At 36.0% G+C, this 18,938-nt stretch overlaps 1 protein-coding gene across 4 annotated transcripts in view; it reads right to left on the reverse strand.

The window, feature by feature from the left end:
- The window catches only part of LOC125679591 (protein Fe65 homolog), an 80,710-nt gene that overhangs the window by 9,025 nt on the left and 52,747 nt on the right, over window positions 1–18,938 (reverse strand). For all 4 annotated transcript variants that reach the window (XM_056155896.1, XM_056155897.1, XM_056155895.1 and 1 more), the window contains 11 exons: window positions 10,941–11,433; window positions 9,965–10,115; window positions 8,628–8,798; window positions 8,101–8,228; window positions 7,666–7,873; window positions 6,766–6,893; window positions 5,338–5,585; window positions 687–773; window positions 368–483; window positions 195–268; window positions 6–114 (listed from right to left, as the gene is read on the reverse strand). In XM_056155896.1, coding sequence (XP_056011871.1) covers window positions 6–114; window positions 195–268; window positions 368–483; window positions 687–773; window positions 5,338–5,585; window positions 6,766–6,893; window positions 7,666–7,873; window positions 8,101–8,228; window positions 8,628–8,798; window positions 9,965–10,115; window positions 10,941–11,433 — 1,913 coding nt within the window. The remainder of the gene's footprint in view (window positions 1–5; window positions 115–194; window positions 269–367; window positions 484–686; window positions 774–5,337; window positions 5,586–6,765; window positions 6,894–7,665; window positions 7,874–8,100; window positions 8,229–8,627; window positions 8,799–9,964; window positions 10,116–10,940; window positions 11,434–18,938) is intronic.

The raw sequence follows: 18,938 nt of genomic DNA on the forward strand, positions 1-18,938 counted from the left end.
CCTACCTTACAAGCAGCCTCTATAGTTTTACACATAGGTCCTGCTGAAGGTTCGCAGTGAAACACGTGGGCATAATATTGATCCTCCGCTCCATGCATGATGAAACCACCCAATCTGTAACAGAATCCACCACATAGTTATCTCTCTTTGAACTCCCTGTTCCTTCAAACAAATGCTTGTGTACATGCACTTACTTGGAATTCTCCATAGCTATTCCCATGAACGACAAAAAGCGGATACGGCAATCATCCACCTTATTCTCTGGTTTCTGTAAAAACAAACAAATCAGAGGTGTTTTTTTGTTGTTGTTCCAAGCAATAGTGAAATCTGGAAGAAATAATACCTAGACAACAACTAGATGTTTTACCCCGTGCTCTGTAATGGTGAGAGTAGAGGGGGCTATAGCCACATCCACAAAGATCCATTTTTCTGGGGGAATACGACTATATAAAGACTCTATGGCACTGTTAAGCGTGTCAGTCCCTACAACACAAAAACAGTATAAGCAAATTAATTCTACAGTTTTTAAAAAAAAATTATCAGCATTAGTTTAGATATCAATTACAGAGCAGAATAAAAGACTACACTGTACAACTTTGTCTTCTGAAGAATTCAGAGACTACAATGTACTATTACATTCTAAGATGCCCATGTTAAGTACTGAATTCTCTTCTCATGGATTTTACCTGTGGGCTTCGAGACCATCTCCCGGCCCAGATAATGACAACGAATGATCTTCTTTGGTTCTTCCATTGGGGTTGGAAATGAAATACCTTCAAAAGATATATCAATATTCATTACAAAAATGATTACATGGAATACAAATGTTGACATATTTTTAGTTCAAGTGTTTCTTTATCAATAGGAATCTCAGATGGTTTGCCTGTAATCAAGAGGCCATGCATCCATCGTTTTATTCAATTTAGATAAACAAAATTTTGTATAAGAAATGTAAGTAATTTCTACTCATTCTATATAATATAAAGTAAGTCAAGGTAGTTTATGCATTATAAACTGTAAGCAGTTAATGAAAAAAACATAAAATATCCAAACTTACTTTATATTGTTTAAAATGATTAGAAATTACTTTCAATCCTTAAAATCTAATACAAAAAATTGCGTCTGATGTCATTTGATGAGTAATTCTAAAGAAAATATGAATCTGATATGATGTGGAGCAATATTTGCTGTAGCAACAAAATGCAAACAGGAACCAAATATATTGATACCATTCTTAGGATGTCATGTAGTGCAATTTCACTGCAACTTACTTTATACAATAAACAGATATAAAGGATGCTGATAAAATAAACCAATCAAATTTCATTTTACGAGTGAAATTAAATTATATTAGTTTTCTGTTTCTGGTTTTAGTTTTAGAATGATATTTCCATTTCAATATCATGTTGAGAATAGACCACAAAAATTACTTGTTTAATAATTTCATGGGTATATTCTACATGTTCTAATGCATACTTAGATGAATAATTAATTTTTCTTGCTATTTTTAAGTATGAAGTACATTATATTAGTGCAATACCTTATATTGAATAAACTATTTTGAAATACTGAATTTTTAAAAAATAAATTGTCACCATATATCATCTTAATGAGAACAAACATTCTGAGAGTATTGCATGGCAATACATAGTCCCCTACCAGTTGCAAAAATTACTGTACCACAACAATATTCAAAGTTCATTATGTAGGTTATGGTAAAAGGAAAAATTGGGGAACCAGGATAGGAATGGTTGGAAATCAACTACTACTCGAGTAGAGACTAGACCAGGAAAAAGACGAATTTATAATTAGGTTTAGGTCTTTAACCAAGTCAATAAACTGTGACATGCAGGTGATCATGAATAATTAAGCTATATTGTTGTATTACTATGCTAGAAGTTTTAATGAGTGTAGTACTCTTATCTACAGAGATAAGAAACTTGGATGTAAACTAACAATTCATGCTATTTTTCTACGTCCAAGGGCCATAACTTAATGAACAATCAACGGACCGAGATGAAATTCAAACTTGATCTGTAACTTGTTATGGCAAAGCAATGTACCAAATATCAAATGAATATCTGCATGCACAACCAAAAAAGGTCTGGAAAAATGATAATTCATGCTATTTTTCTAAGTCCAAGGGCCATAACTTAATGAATAAAGTGCACCGACACGGCACATGATACACCCGTCACATATTGTTAACAGTATAGATTGTACCCATTAAAACATTTTTTTTATAATCACCTTAATTAAATGTCACAGTGACCTTAAAGTAGGATGCGACACACCTTCTACCTAAGATGCATTAGTTGACCAATTTTGGTGATTCTGGGTCTAATGGTTTTCAAGTTATGAGCCGAACAAGTTTTTGCCATATATGGCCATATCTTCTTAACGAAAAGTCACAGTGACCTGGTTTTAATGTGCGACACACCTTCTACCCAAGATGTATCTACAGACAAAGTTTGATGATTCTAGGCCTTGTAGTATTTAAGTTACGGGTCGGACACGAAAAAGCTAACAGACGGACGGACAGACGGATATCTTCTTAATGAAAAGTCACAGTGACCTGGTTTTAATGTGCGACACACCTTCTACCCAAGATGTATCTACAGACAAAGTTTGATGATTCTAGGCCTTGTAGTATTTAAGTTACGGGTCGGACACGAAAAAGCTAACAGACGGACGGACAGACGGATATCTTCTTAATGAAAAGTCACAGTGACCTGGTTTTAATGTGCAACACACCTTCTACCCAAGATGTATCTACAGACAAAGTTTGATGTTTCTAGGCCTTGTAGTATTTAAGTTACGGGTCGGACACGAAAAAGCTAACAGACGGACGGACATGAACGCCATACCATAATACGTCCCGTCTTAAGACGGGCGTATAAAAATCAGCAGACCAAGACAAAATTCGAACTTGATCTGTAACTTGTTATGGCAAAGCAATGTACCAAATATCGGATGAATATCTGCAAGCACAACCAAAAAAAGTCTGGAAAACTGATAATTCATGCTATTTTTCTAAGTCCAGGGGCCATAACTAAGTGAAAAATCAACGGACCGAGACAAAATTCAAACTTGATCTGTAACCTGTTATGGCAAAGCAACGTACCAAATATCAAATAAATATCTGCAAGAACAGAGAAAAAACATGTGGAAAACTGGACTGACAGACGGACGGACGGAGTGCAAACCTAAAGTCCCCTTCAACTTCATTGGTAGGGGACTAACAAGAGACTCATGGACCATAAGGGTCAACTCCTTGTCCATATACCTTAAAAGTGGCCCAAACATATCAAGATGCTTGCATTACATTACTTTGACAATTTTAACCACTTTGTAGCTTTTGGAAAGATTCTACAGGTTTCCACGAGATCTTTGGAACTCTATTTTATATTCACTCAGGGATCAAAATTCAAACAAATTTCAATCGATTCTACCTATATATACTCTTTTAATGCTATTTTTCCACACTGTAAAAAACCGTTGCTGATGAAAATAGTTTTAAACAATTCCCATGTAAGCCATTATGTCACCCTTATCGTGGCTCTACCCTTTGCCCACATGAGAAGGAAAAGGTTTATATACAACACTGAATCTATTCTACATGAGGAGATCATCATTTGGCTGAATTACAGTTGTTCCTGAGGCAGAACAAAAAAATTAATTCCTATAGTCTTAATCTTGCACATAAAATATAATTTAACTGTAAGACTTTGAATCCCTTTTGTGGTCCCACAATAGCTTACGGGGAGGCACAGGCGATTTTCTTGAGGCCCACTTATGCATTATAAGACAGCCTGACTAGTGAAGCTAGTATGCATTAGAAGACATCCAGATTAGTGTAACTACACAAAAGACATCCAGACTAGTGTAGCTACACTGAAGATCCAGACTAGTGTAGCTATACAGAAGACATCCAGACTAGTGTAGCTACACTGAAGATCCAGACTAGTGTAGCTATACAGAAGACATCCAGACTAGTGTAGCTACACAGAAGACATCCAGACTAGTGTAGCTACACAGAAGACATCCAGACTAGTGTAGCTACACTGAAGACAGCCAGACTAGTGTAGCTACACAGAAGATATCCAGACTAGTGTAGCTACACAGAAGACATCCATACTACTGTAGCTACACTGAAGACAGCCAGACTAGTGTAGCTACACAGAAGATATCCAGACTAGTGTAGCTACACTGAAGATCCAGACTAGTGTAACTACAATGAAGACATCCAGACTAGTGTAGCTACACAGAAGACATCCAGACTAGTGTAGCTATACAGAAGACATCCAGACTAGTGTAGCTACACTGAAGATCCAGACTAGTGTAGCTATACAGAAGACATCCAGACTAGTGTAGCTACACTGAAGACATCCAGACTAGTGTAGCTATACAGAAGACATCCAGACTAGTGTAGCTACACTGAAGATCCAGACTAGTGTAGCTATACAGAAGACATCCAGACTAGTGTAGCTACACTGAAGATCCAGACTAGTGTAGCTATACAGAAGACATCCAGACTAGTGTAGCTACACAGAAGACATCCAGACTAGTGTAGCTACACAGAAGACATCCAGACTAGTGTAGCTACACTGAAGACAGCCAGACTAGTGTAGCTACACAGAAGATATCCAGACTAGTGTAGCTACACTGAAGATCCAGACTAGTGTAACTACAATGAAGACATCCAGACTAGTGTAGCTACACAGAAGACATCCAGACTAGTGTAGCTATACAGAAGACATCCAGACTAGTGTAGCTACACTGAAGATCCAGACTAGTGTAGCTATACAGAAGACATCCAGACTAGTGTAGCTACACTGAAGACATCCAGACTAGTGTAGCTATACAGAAGACATCCAGACTAGTGTAGCTACACTGAAGATCCAGACTAGTGTAGCTATACAGAAGACATCCAGATTAGTGTAGCTACACTGAAGATCCTGACTAGTGTAGCTATACAGAAGACATCCAGACTAGTGTAGCTACACTGAAGACATCCAGACTAGTGTAGCTATACAGAAGACATCCAGACTAGTGTAGCTATACAGAAGATCCAGACTAGTGTAGCTATACAGAAAACATCCAGACTAGTGTAGCTATACAGAAGACATCCAGACTAGTGTAGCTATACAGAAGACATCCAGACTAGTGTAGCTATACAGAAGATCCAGACTAGTGTAGCTATACAGAAAACATCCAGACTAGTGTAGCTATACAGAAGACATCCAGACTAGTGTAGCTATACAGAAGACATCCAGACTAGTGTAGCTATACAGAAGATAGTTTAGCTAAACAGAAGATCCAGAACATGTCACTTACTGCTGTACAGACTCTGAAAGGATAGCTTCTGTCCATTTGTCTGCCCGTTAGATTTGTCCAGGTTTGGGAGGTCAGTGGGTCGACTGAGGCGCTGGACCACAGCATTTTGTTCCAAATGTCGTTCCAACATGATTTTCTTACAGATGTCTCTGAGTGTGTTAGCAATGTGTCTGGCTGGGGTGTCACAGCGGAACACATGACACATGTGCTTCCTTGTTGCTTTATCACGAGCAACGTAGGCGAAATCTCTGTCAAGTTAAAGCATTCATTGTTCACGCATTTACTGTAGAATCATTTATTTTTGTAGCTTGACAAAAAGTAAGCATGTTCAAGGACACTTAATTTTGTGATTAAAGAGTTATTTTTTTTCCTTATCATATATCAGAGTCCCCTCTCTGTGGAGGATTAAGTTTGAGGCTTTGTCCATGCCATGAAAACAACATAATCAAACCTTACAAAAATTTACAATTTTACGATAAATGGCTCATACAGTCCCTGAAACGTTCTACTTTACCATTTTCCCGTTCGCTCTCCGTGCGTTCAACGTTCAAGTGGGATAGTAGAACGTTTCAGGGACTGTAGGATTAAGTTTCAATCAACACTAAGAGCCACAGTAACTTGCATATGAACCAGCAATATGACAATTCATGTTGACATCGTGCAGGTATGACAACATCTATCCCTCAGACAGTGTGTACTACATGAACATTATTTTCATCATTTCAAAGCTGCATAGATTGAGAGGCCACAAATTCGTCTAATTTCTCAAGAGAGTGCCTGCTGTAGCAACATTTTAAAAGTACCAATCTCTGTAAGAATCTGGCAAAATCAACAAAAAACCACCGGTTTTAGACATCTATTGATTCCTCACACTCAGTGGTATACTAACATGACAAAACTTCTTTTTTTCAATTTCTCCAGAGGTTTGAAAATTTGCCAGTGAAAAAAGTTCTGTAGAAATCAACAACAAAAATTTTGAGCATTCAAGAACAATAACTTCTCCAGGTCTGTAATTACAGTGTTTTTTTTCCATTGAACAGCTTGAATACCTCTTGTTACTGGCTGTCTATTGATACATAAATCCTGGTTTGATGGTTAGGGAAGTGAACTCTCCAAAGCGAAATAGAGAAATGGTGTGTTTTTTCTATGCATGATTCAACCCATGTCTGACTCATAGAGAGACTGGTACCTAATTACCTATATATATATAAGTACATGTATACATTTTAATATTAACACATTACCTCTCCCTGTGTTTGCAAGAAAGGAATGAAATAACATTAGTATCTTGGTGAAATTATTTCAAATTCAAATGTTTTTTGTCATGTTCATTTTAAATTAATACTGATTGTTTAAAATAAATTTTTCAAAATATACAATAGTACAAATATTACATAATTGGATCTCTTTTTCTGTTTCCATACATACCGTCCATTGTCACGGCCAACTCCCCAGACCCTAATGGACTGAATAGGCTGAGAATTAAGGATTGTGAAGTCCTGTGTGTCCATCAACCTCAGGCTGTCCTGGTCTAGGTCCATATACAGATCCTTACCCTACAGATTATCAGGACATGTAATCTAAACATCTATATACAGATCCCTACCCTACAGATTATCAGGACATGTAATCCAAACATCTATATACAGATCCCTACCCTACAGATTATCATGACACGTAATATAAACATCTATATACAGATCCCTACCCCACAGATTATCAGGACACGTAATCTAAACATCTATATACAGATCCCTACCCTACAGATTATCAGGACATGTAATCCAAACATCTATATACAGATCCCTACCCTACAGATTATCAGGACACGTAATCTAAACATCTATATACAGATCCCTACCCTACAGATTATCAGGACACGTAATCCAAACATCTATATACAGATCCCTACCCTACAGATTATCAGGACACGTAATCTAAACATCTATATACAGATCCCTACCCTACAGATTATCAGGACACGTAATCCAAACATCTATATACAGATCCTTACCCTACAGATTATCAGGACACGTAATCTAAACATCTATATACAGATCCTTACCCTACAGATTATCAGGACACGTAATCTAAACATCTATATACAGATCCTTACCCTACAGATTATCAGGACATGGGATTTAAAACATCCATCTCATTACACTGTTTTGTTTGCATGATAAGAATTATTAGGAATATTCTACACTTAAAACTTATGCATTAAATCAAATTGCTTCAGAGTACACAATAACCATTTTCAAAGAATCTCTAGTGGATTTGCTAAATTGGACATGTTGGATATTATCAAATAATATTCAAGAAACTTACATCCCCCCATCGACCGACTACATCATTGATATCATTCCTGCCAAAAGACAAATCGACAATGCATTTATTGACAGCTCGACTGCTTCTCTCAGGGGTCAGATCTTCCTCAGCTATCCTAACCCAGCCCAAGGACTGAACAGCAAAACGAACTGGCTTCTCATGGGGTTTGACTTCCTTTGATTCTGGATGTCTCTCCTGGTTTGAGGAACTAAGCAGGAAAAAAAAAGTATTTTTTAAAAAACTGGCTGCAAAGCGGTAGATTTAACATCATAATTGCATCACCTGAATAACAACAGAGTGGACCTTTATCCAAACACGGAGGTCAGTGCTAACTTTTCTATTTATAAATGACTGACGCTGGGCCTGAATTAGTAACAGAGCATCTTCTACTGTTGAATAGGACACCCATACAAATTGTTTGGTAAGATTACTCACATTTTTTGCAGTGTGTTTGCAGCATACTGTAGGGCATGACCTTCAAATGCCTTCAGGGGTTCGTCTGTATTAGAGGATATACTAGAAGGACTGGAGGGCACGGATCCTTGAGTGGTGGAGTCAGAGCTCTGCCAAAATAAAAATACATGTAAATACTGCATCCTGTTATCAAAAAATCACCAAACTCAAATAAAAAACTGAGGACTGGAATGTTGTACAATTTTTGATGGGAATAAAATAAACTTATTCTACAAAAGAAATTACTTTTACAGTCAAACCAAACTTTTGCAGCCTGATTGTCTGTAGTATGAAAAGGTGAAGATAACGAACAGTGATCAATCTCATAACTCCTATAAGGAATACAAAATTAAGAGTTGGGCAAACACGGACCCCTGGATATACCAGAGGTGGGATAAGGTACCTAGGAGGAGTAAGCATCCCCTGTCGACCGGTCTCACCCGCAGTGAATCTCTTTTGAATCAGATCACAATATAATACACCAATACAGACTAATAAACAATACATACGGAATTGCTCTTGACCGACAGTGACCTGAGTGTGGTTTGTTTGACATCAGGTGGTGCTGGAGATGGTGGCTCCCTCTGGATGGTGCCACTTTTGATGTGCCAATAGTATGCCCCCTCTTCATCTTCACACTTCTCCCACCCAGGTGGCAGCCCTTCTTCCTCTGGTGCATCCTACATAAGGTCAACACGAAAGCTTTAACCAATCAGATGATAGATTAGAACTTCATGTGGTTTTTTTTCTTTTTAATTTTTAAGAGGACTCTTTTGATTTGGTCTGTGAAGATGTTTGTGCAGTGCATTGAAAAAAGGAAGAAGAAAAATTATAGTGTGACAAACAAGAATCTCAAAACTACTGCAACACTCTGTCATCGAAAGCAACAGTTAATCACTGCGACATCAGACCGGTTAGTTCCTTGGATCAATATCTGAGGAGACACTAGAGAGCGTTCTAATTACACGATTGCAGTAAACTGTAGGCTGTGGATCTTCATTTTGTGCTAATAAATAATCCTCAAATGCTGTAGATCAAGAGCATCTCAAGACACTGGGACTCTCATTGCATGACCAAGTGGAGAAGCATTTTGATGAACGTTGCTTGTGGGATAACTAGATCTAGAATTCTGATCAGAGGAATGGTCTATATCAAAGAAACTCTGTTACTCTCTGTATTTGTCGCACTTCCTTTCCTGACTTTATAATGATCATAGCCACTGACTACACAGAACGAGCTCGAGTTCGCTTTAAGTCAGCACTGCCACACAGCGTGTGTGGATCCATCAGGATCTCATATGAAAAATCTGCCATTCTAAAATAACTAGTGATATATAATGCATTTGACATCCTCAGACTGCACATAATCTTTGTCTGGGATCAGTCTTTTTCACTGTTAGCAATGACAAAAGAATATGCTTTTTATGATACTGTAGGAAGAGGTTTACTGTTCCACACAACCAAGGTCAAAATACTCAACCTGCAGTTATCTTATTTCTGTTACAATCCACCAAGGTCAGAATATTCAATCTAACATTATCTTATTTCTGTTACAATCCACCAAGGTCAGAATATTTAATCTACCACTATTTCATTCATGTTACAATTGACCTAGGTTAGAATATTTAATCTACCTCTATCTTATTTCTGTTACAATCAACCAAGGTTAGAATTCCCAACCTATCATTATTTTATTTCATGGGTGAATCAGAAAGAAATCAATGTGTGTTGTCAAAGTATTGAGATAAATTGAATGATCTAAAAAATTACCACCTTTTTATAAAAATTAATCTCCATAAAACAACAATAATTTGAAGTTGACAGCTCATATTGAAGCTCATTATTACCCCGGTAGGTGTTGTTTCTTCGGAGTTTTCCGGTTCTGATGACTTATTGACCACTGAGTAGATGTCATCGTTGATTGGTCCATGAACATGTGACCCATCATCTGACCTGGCGTCTGAATGAATACCACTGTCAGGCGAGTTTATGTCAAACCTACAAATTATTAATACATTCAGTGACAAAATCATAACATTTTAGCTATAAACAAAACAAGAAATATTTTAGAAACATATGTACCCCGTGTGGCAATATTGAAAAAGATAAAGTTTAAATTCAGAATGTCTGTAATGATAATGAAAAATAAGGGTAACCACAATACAAAGTTTGATCTCTCAAAATACTGACATTTCCAAACAACCAGTCATTCGAGTTATGACCTTTGATCTTGTGACTTGAAAACCATTTGGGGGGGGGGAGGAGAGAGAGAGAGAGAGAGAGAGAGAGAGAGAGAGAGAGAGAGAGAGAGAGAGAGAGAGAGAGTCATCTACTCTTTAGGGTGTACCACTATACCAAGCTTGATGTCTGTCATCAAAGGGTTCACAAGATTAGTAACCAAAAAATATTTTCTTATGTCCCAAGTACATTGTGACCTTAAAATCAATAGGGGTTGTCTATTCCTTAGGATGTACCAGTGTATCAAGTTCGATGTCTGTCAAGCAATAGGTTCTCAAGATATTGAGCAAACAATATCTTCCTATGCCCAGAGTGGTTGTGACCTTTGACCTTGTGACCTCAAGATCAATAGGCATCAGGAACCACTGTACCAAGTTTGGTAACTATCAAGCTAAGGGTTATTTAGATATTGAATGCACAAGACTTGGTCTACAGAACGACAGAAAGACAGATGCAAAACTATATGCCCCTTCTTTTTTCAGAGGGGGGCATAATAATAGTATCTTAAAATTCCAACCTTTTGTACAAATGAACAATGCTATAAACCTGCACTGACCAAAACTGATGAACTGCTGGGATACTAACTTGACTTTGGTCTGGCTGACCGGGGACGTAATTCCACTCCACTCCAGTTCCAGATCCAGGTCAGACGATACGGACTGGGACTTTTCCTTGGCTTTACTCTCCAGCATGGAGTAGTAATCCAGGAAGCCAGTGTATTTCTTGCCAGTCCCTGCACTCACTTCCTGTGACATCCTGTCTCCTTTCTCCATTAGATTTTTCTTGTTTTTCCAAGTATTTTCTTTCAGGTCTTTGTTTTCACATTCACTCTCTTCTTCCTCTTCTGATGAGCTGTCTGCCGACAATTCGTCCAGCAGACGTTGTTTCTCCCCATTGTTAGAGTATTTTTCTGACACCGATTTATTGTCTAACAGAGATATAGATGTAACGTCCTCTTCGTCGTAGATGTTACTGTCATTGTGATAAGCATCTTTGCGGAGTTTACTGGATTTCATTCTCAACTGATCTTCAAATTGGTAGTTTGGATTGGAAAAACTTAAAAATGTGTTCTCTGGGTCTGAAGTAGACAATGTTATCCAGCATTACTTTCTATACAAAAAGTACATCTTTTATTTCAGTTCCAAAAATTGCATTCTACAGTCAGTTCAGATGGTGTTAATAATGTAAATATATACAATGAAGTGCGATTTTCTTGACATTATTATGGGGAGGGGGTGAGGGTGGGGCAGTCACCAGGATTGTAGGAAGTTTAACTGACAATTAACATCTAATTAAGAAATTAAGACCTTCAGTGCAACTGAGTCCAGAAAACCAGCATAAAAAATACCAACTCCAGTTCAGGCTCATAAGAATACGTTTATAATGGAAAAACCAACTCCAGTTCAGGCTCATAAGAATACGTTTATAGGGGAAAAACCAACTCCAGTTCAGGCTCATAAGAATACGTTTATAATGGAAAAACCAACTCCAGTTCAGGCTCATAAGAATACGTTTATAGGGGAAAAACCAACTCCAGTTCAGGCTCATAAGAATACGTTTATAGTGGGAAAATCAACTCCAGTTCAGGATCATAAGAATACGTTTATAGGGGAAATTTTTATCTTAGCTTTACATTCATACTAACAATTAACTAACTCATAAACACCCAAAACTGGAATCTGAAATGATATTGCAAAATAATTGATATTTACAAGGATCATTGCCAGCGGTCAAATACCTCTACAAATAAATTAGATGACTTCTCTAGGAAGTCTCAAGTTTTGTAGTTCACCAGCGAATTGGGAACCTGACAGCTATCCAATGCCAGCAGTAATTACATCCAATCATTAATTTTCTCACAAGATTCTAGTGTTTACTTCAACTAAAATACTGCGTCCGCTTCGATTTATACATCCTTTCCGCATTGATTTGAATCTCAAATCAAATGATGTTAAATGTAAATTTTCAATTTCCCCAATATTTCACCATAAAAATTATAATGAACATCGGATTGAATGCAGTTCTCTCTCTAAACAATGGGAACAAGTTCTGTAGTTAACTTTCTACTCCAACAAACATTTCAACCTTGAGGCAAAGTTGTAGCCATCCTTTTGTAAAAACCATCAATAATCAGCTTTAATTGTTTCCTCACTGTTCATTTTAATAATCACACAGAGTCTGAAAGACCACTACCTCAGTGCAAGTCTTAGTGACTACAAATTCAGTGTCTGAATCAGTAACCACTTATTCCGTGTCTGGATCAGTGTGTTTGTCATGGTATAAGTCTAAGAGATCTGGATCAGTGTGTTTGTCATGATGTAAGTTTAAGAGATCTGGATCAGTGTGTTTGTCATGATGTAAGTTTAAGAGATCTGGATCAGTGTGTTTGTCATGGTATAAGTTTAAGAGATCTGGATCAGTGTGTTTGTCATGGTGTAAGTTTAAGAGATCTGGATCAGTGTGTTTGTCATGGTATAAGTCTAAGAGATCTGGATCAGTGTGTTTGTCATGGTGTAAGTTTAAGAGATCTGGATCAGTGTGTTTGTCATGGTGTAAGTCTAAGAGATCTGGATCAGTGTGTTTGTCATGGTGTAAGTTTAAAAGATCTGGATCAGTGTGTTTGTGACAGTGTAAGTCTAAAAGATCACTAATTCAGTATCTGGATCAGTATGTTTGTGATCTGGATCAGTGGGTGAGAATTAAAGGTTGGAAAAAGTGTACACAAAAAAAGACACCAGTGACATTGAATCTTTTATTCATCACCTTTCATTCATGGATAAGGACTCATGACCCTTCATATTACTTTTAGACACTGATTAATCTGGGTACTATTCAGGGGTCACTCATCTAATATCTTGAGAAATCTTATCTCATTTCAATGCTGATTAAGAAATGTGGATTGAACAGAGAAGTGTACAGTAAATGGTTTTATTCATGAAAAAAACTTTATGTAATATTATTGATTTATAAATTAATCAATTGTTTTCCTATTTGAAAGTAAGTGTTCTTTCAGAACTTGAAGGAATATTTTTGATGCACTTTTCTATCTGCCCACACAAGTGGGTCACCATACTAATACATGGAACCATCAATCAAATCTCTCCATTCACTGTACATGTATGTTATAAAATCACTAGCAAGGTCTTTGATCACCAGTTGCATCCTGACAAGCTTTTTCTTTTTGACATTTAATGCTAGATATCATCTGCAAGGGTACAGTTGCAATTCCATGCATTTAAAGTCTTCAAACGATACACTTCACATTTTCTGTTATTTAATAATTCTATTGTCATGCAATGGGGGAAAAGAAATGAAGCAGAAATGTCACTGATGGGGACGTCCAGCAAACGGCCATTAAAATACGACCCCAGAGCATCTATCAGTTGATACAAATCAGAAAATCAGCAAAAAACCGAACATTGATCTAGGACAACCACTGAGATTCTCCACAAAACAACACTATCCCAAGTCATCCACCACAATTAGGACTGAACCATTTGATAACAAGATGAGACCAAAATGTGCTGGCCATGGTGATTTCTACTATGACCAAGAGTAATTTCGTTCTGCTCATGAAGCTGGAAATCTCTGGTTCTAGGAGATTTGATCTTTCTGAGAACGAAATGAATCAAATCCGTGCTATCAAACACTGGAGCTTAAGGCACTGAGAACTATTTACAACATCACTAAAACATATTGGTACAGGTATCAGTTATAAAAGTGCATTCCTTATCTTATCTAAAGTAGAGTCCTGCATTTTGAATTTAATTGAAATGGATGCCTTTTAAAGTCTTATACTTTTAGATAATATTTTATAATGCGTGTACAGTACTTAAAAAACTTTATGGTGTTTATCTAGTTTCACATCAGTTTGTTTGAATAAACTAATAGTATCCAAATTTGGACTCGGGGTACATAATCAATATAGAGTCAATAAAGTCAACAGGTACAGAGCTAATAATAAGCAACATAATAAAACAAGGTGCAATTGCTTTTATTTCACCCGACTACTTATTGCACAATAACGATGAAGTTAACTACATCTTAATCAGATTATAATTTCGTAAGTCATCAGGGTGCTACTTCCGCATTCAGTCTGCATTACACTGATTGTAATCAGTTAGTGAGGTAGCGCATTTGTCAACTATCCCCATCCCAAGTCCTACTTAATATTTGTATAGCTGCATTGCTCATGAAGTTTTTAAGAGCTTGAAACTACTAGAGAGCAATTATTGTTATAAATGAATACTTAATAGCAAATTGATTGAAATAAAATGTGAAATTTCTCATATAACTTTCATTACTTTATGCAAATTTAATTTCTTTAATCCATCAAGTAAGATCTACACCCATACAACACTTTCAGCTGCATTATATAGTCAGGACAAAAGCATTACAATGTATAAAGCTTTGTATCAGGATCGATTGTTTTTAGGTATTTCCTAATAAAATCATTTTGTGCCTAATCCTTCCTTATCCATGCAGATCACATTCCCACACTATCAATTTTTCAGTCTGTTAACAGTTTTAATTTTTCCATGAAATATTAGTCTTACAACATTCACTGTAACATTACAGTACTACAACATTACAATCCGAAAATGTTCACACTGACATTAATGTTTTGCAACATTCACTCTAACACAACAAAAAAATAAAAATCCTTACAACACCAATTCAACATTCTATTCTGACACTAATACAAAAGGTCCATGGGCCACATTGCTCACCTGAGTCAGCTTGGTCCATATAATAATAAAGATTTTCCCCTATTATTGCCCCAACCTAACCCTGGGGTCCATGATTTTTAATCTGTACTGTGTCAGGAAGCTGCCATGTAAATTTGGACTTGTCTGGACCCATGGTCCTTCAGAAGAAGATTTTAAAGTTTGCAAGTAAAACTTTGATTCCTTATTGTGGCCCTACCCTATCCCTAGGGGCCATGATTTTTACTTGAATCTGCACTATATGTCAGGAAGCTTCAATGTAAATTTCAACTTTTCTGGCCCATTTACTGCAGTTCTTGAAAAGATTTTTAAATGAGCCCACCCTATTTTTGTAATTATCTCCCCCTTGAAGGGGGCATGGTCTTTCATTAGAATAAATTTGAATCCCCTTCACCTAAAGTTTGATTGAAAATGGCCTGCTGGTTCTGGAGAATTTTAAAAACAATTTGTCAGTGCATTTTTGCCATTATCTCCCAATGGAGAAGGGCATTGCCCATCATTTGAACAAAATTGATTCCCCTTCACCCATGCAAGGATGATTTGTGCCAAGTTTGGTTGAAATTGTCCAAGTGGTTCTGAAGAGTATGATGAAAATGTGAAAACTTTACAACAACGCCAATGACAAACCACAGACAGTTTTGATCAGAAAAGCTCACTTGATCGAGCCTTCAACTCGGGTGAGCTAAAAACACTCACTCAGACACTAATAATTTTTTTTTACTCAAACAGTAATAAAATACTCTTCTCCAAGTGTAACATTACACATTTACACCAGTAAAACACTGCATGTACTTTAACAATAAGTCTAGTAATTTACCCTCTACTCTGGGTACATAACACACCCTTTCACCAGCAATTCTCTGGCATGGTTAGAACATGTGCCATTCTGACATTATTTCATCATGCAGTCTTTCTGACTATTATATGAACTACAATCTCCACACTGATAGCATAACAACTTCATCTTGAAATCTAATATAATTACTGTCATGAAGTACTCCTTTATTCTGACACCTTTTTTATTTGTTTTACACATATCCAATATAATAATATATTTTGACATGCTTGAATGTTATGTAATACGCAATTTCTAAATTTCCCAATAGGTGTTGGACCCTTAATTTTGTTGAACTTTTACGCATGGTAAGATTTTTGTACATATGCGGTATAGGTACAATTGCTTATCGCTGCATTCATATAGATATATTGCCTAAAGGATGATTACCAGACATCATACAAACACCCTAACTGCAGGGAAACACACATTCAGTAAGCTTCATGAGTATTTGATAATGAAATAGCTCAAACAAAAATCGATAATCTTTGATAAATGTATCACTTGTGTGAAAGAGATAATAAATAATAATTTTATGCTTAATTCATGTATGGACTAATTGAAACAAATTATTCTTGATATAGTCAGTTTAGTATACCAACGGCTGATAAATTAGACAAATTATTTACGCTTTCAAATTCTCAAATGGGAGGTAAAACCAAGCATCTACACAATTTCACTCTTAAACCATCTTCAACAGTACCAAGCATTAATGCACACCTAATCATTCAACAATTCATACTGTTAATCCAATTCAATTGAAGCATAATACATTTACTGGATATAATAAATTTATACTTATAAAAAAATCAACATTCTAGTGCAAAGAATGAAATTATACAGTGTGGGATAGAAAATTTGTCTTAGAACAAACCAACACCATCTCGTCTTCCCAACAAAGAATTAACTATTCTTTTTAATATATGTATTACATCACTCTTTCCTTTAGAAATACATTTACGGTTCAAAATACTTTGCATTATCTATCAATATCATTAATCAAATATTGTGAAAACTGTATTTCACTATTTACGCTACTTTTCTTCATAATTTTGATTTCTGCAGTAAACCCTAACATTCGATTCATTATCCCCTCTTGGCCAGTAATCTGCGTGAAAAATCTTCCTTGAAAACTTCCAAGGGAATCCTTATTTACACTTTATCTATAATTAAGACCAGACAAAATGTTATAAAAGGATTGTAAAATTCGATAATCTCTCGACAATAAACTTCAATTTTAAACCTGGATTATCCTCTGTGGAATGAACTGAAGACCGACTTTTCTCTCTGGATTTCTGAATCCATCAGGTTTGTCTAATTACCCTCCAGAAAAAGAGACCAGAATTCACCTGATGCCAAAGCTTAGCCAGACATTTAATCCTGATACTGACTAATTGCAGATTGGACAAAAAAGGGGCTGAAAAAAGGATGTAGTCTATTAGGAAATGTTCCCAGCATCAATTCTGGAATCTGCACATAAAAGATCTAAATCTACAACATCGATGATAGCAGAAAATTATAGCCGACTAATTATTGTTTTATCGTTGTTGTTTTTTCAGTAACCACTCCAAGAAAACTTTTCATCTGTCGTGACAAGTTTATCACTTCGTCATGATGGAAGACAAAAGAATTCAGGATCAAACTACCGGTAATCTACATTCCCATGATAAATGTATTCAGCATCTACAAATGTTTAAGAACTGGATAGAATCAAATCTCTGACCGAAAGTAATTTAGACACCTAGATTTTGTAGCCCTACGCTGACCTAACTATAGCCCTCGTTTTCTGTCAACGAAGCTCAATTAGGTTCTGGAAATTTTACTATGTATGAAAACAAACATACATGTAGTATTTTGATGCCAAATTAAAAATCAAATGTTTCACTGTTTTGAGTGTGCAGATACCTATTGGTGCATATATAAAAGGTCTTTCATCTTCCCTCAGTGAATTTTAGTTAGCATCATCATATTTTGTTGTTTGGTAGTTGGATTGCTTATCTAAAAGACATGTTAACAAAGCATTTAATTTATTTGTTTTGTTTATATATCAATATTCTCTCCTTGCAGATTAAGAAATATTTACCCGGAGTAGCAGAAAAAATGTATGCGGGTCATCCTGACCGCTTCATCTATTCATGACATCAAATATCTAACAAATTACCATATTAACATTTGAGTGTGAAAATGATAACATACATATCATTCAAGCAATTTGGAATATGTGGGAGAAACCTCAAGTCATTTAAAAAAAATATCTTAATACTATTTTCATGTATATACAGATTTACTAGTGCCATATTTGATACATGTATAGCAGTTTGAAATGTGTTAAATAGTGTCTCCTATGTCTTTTAAGGCAGGTACAGATCTATTATTCATCAGTTGATTAGAATCCAGTTCATATCAATAACACTTCAATTTCAAATTACTTGTTTTTGATCATGTCTACCCTAAAAGGCAGACAAGTTATCTATTTCATCATTTGTACCCAATCAATTAATTCTAGTACATTGTTGACTGACAAATCACAATGCACTCTCACTACATAAAGTATATAGATCTACGATGAAATCATAAAAAGGGTTTTGAAAATAAATTCCTGGATTTTCATACTACAACTGATTCTTAAACATCAATGGTAATAAAAGATAAAATGGATATTTGTGTTTTACATGTACTTTTCAGAAAAAAATAAATGTGAGTCTAGGTATAGAATATTTACTCAGTCAAAATTTGAGTCTACTGTATATACTCGCCTATAAGTCAGATTTTTGGGAGACAATTTTTGAATATTGTTAACAGATGATTTAGATCATCATTCTTGACTCTTAAAAACTCTATTGTTGATACAATGAATTATACCAGAATCCCACAATAACAGTTTTCACAAGGTGCATGCCACTAAGTAAACACAGTGTCCACCACTGGTAATTAGGAGACCATAATTGCTTAGGTAAACAAGGGATCATGGTCCATAATAGATTAAGGGTTGTGTTTAAACCCCAAACAGACATGACTTGG

Source organism: Ostrea edulis, chromosome 2, assembly GCF_947568905.1.
Source record: "Ostrea edulis chromosome 2, xbOstEdul1.1, whole genome shotgun sequence".
Lineage (NCBI taxonomy): Eukaryota > Metazoa > Mollusca > Bivalvia > Ostreida > Ostreidae > Ostrea > Ostrea edulis.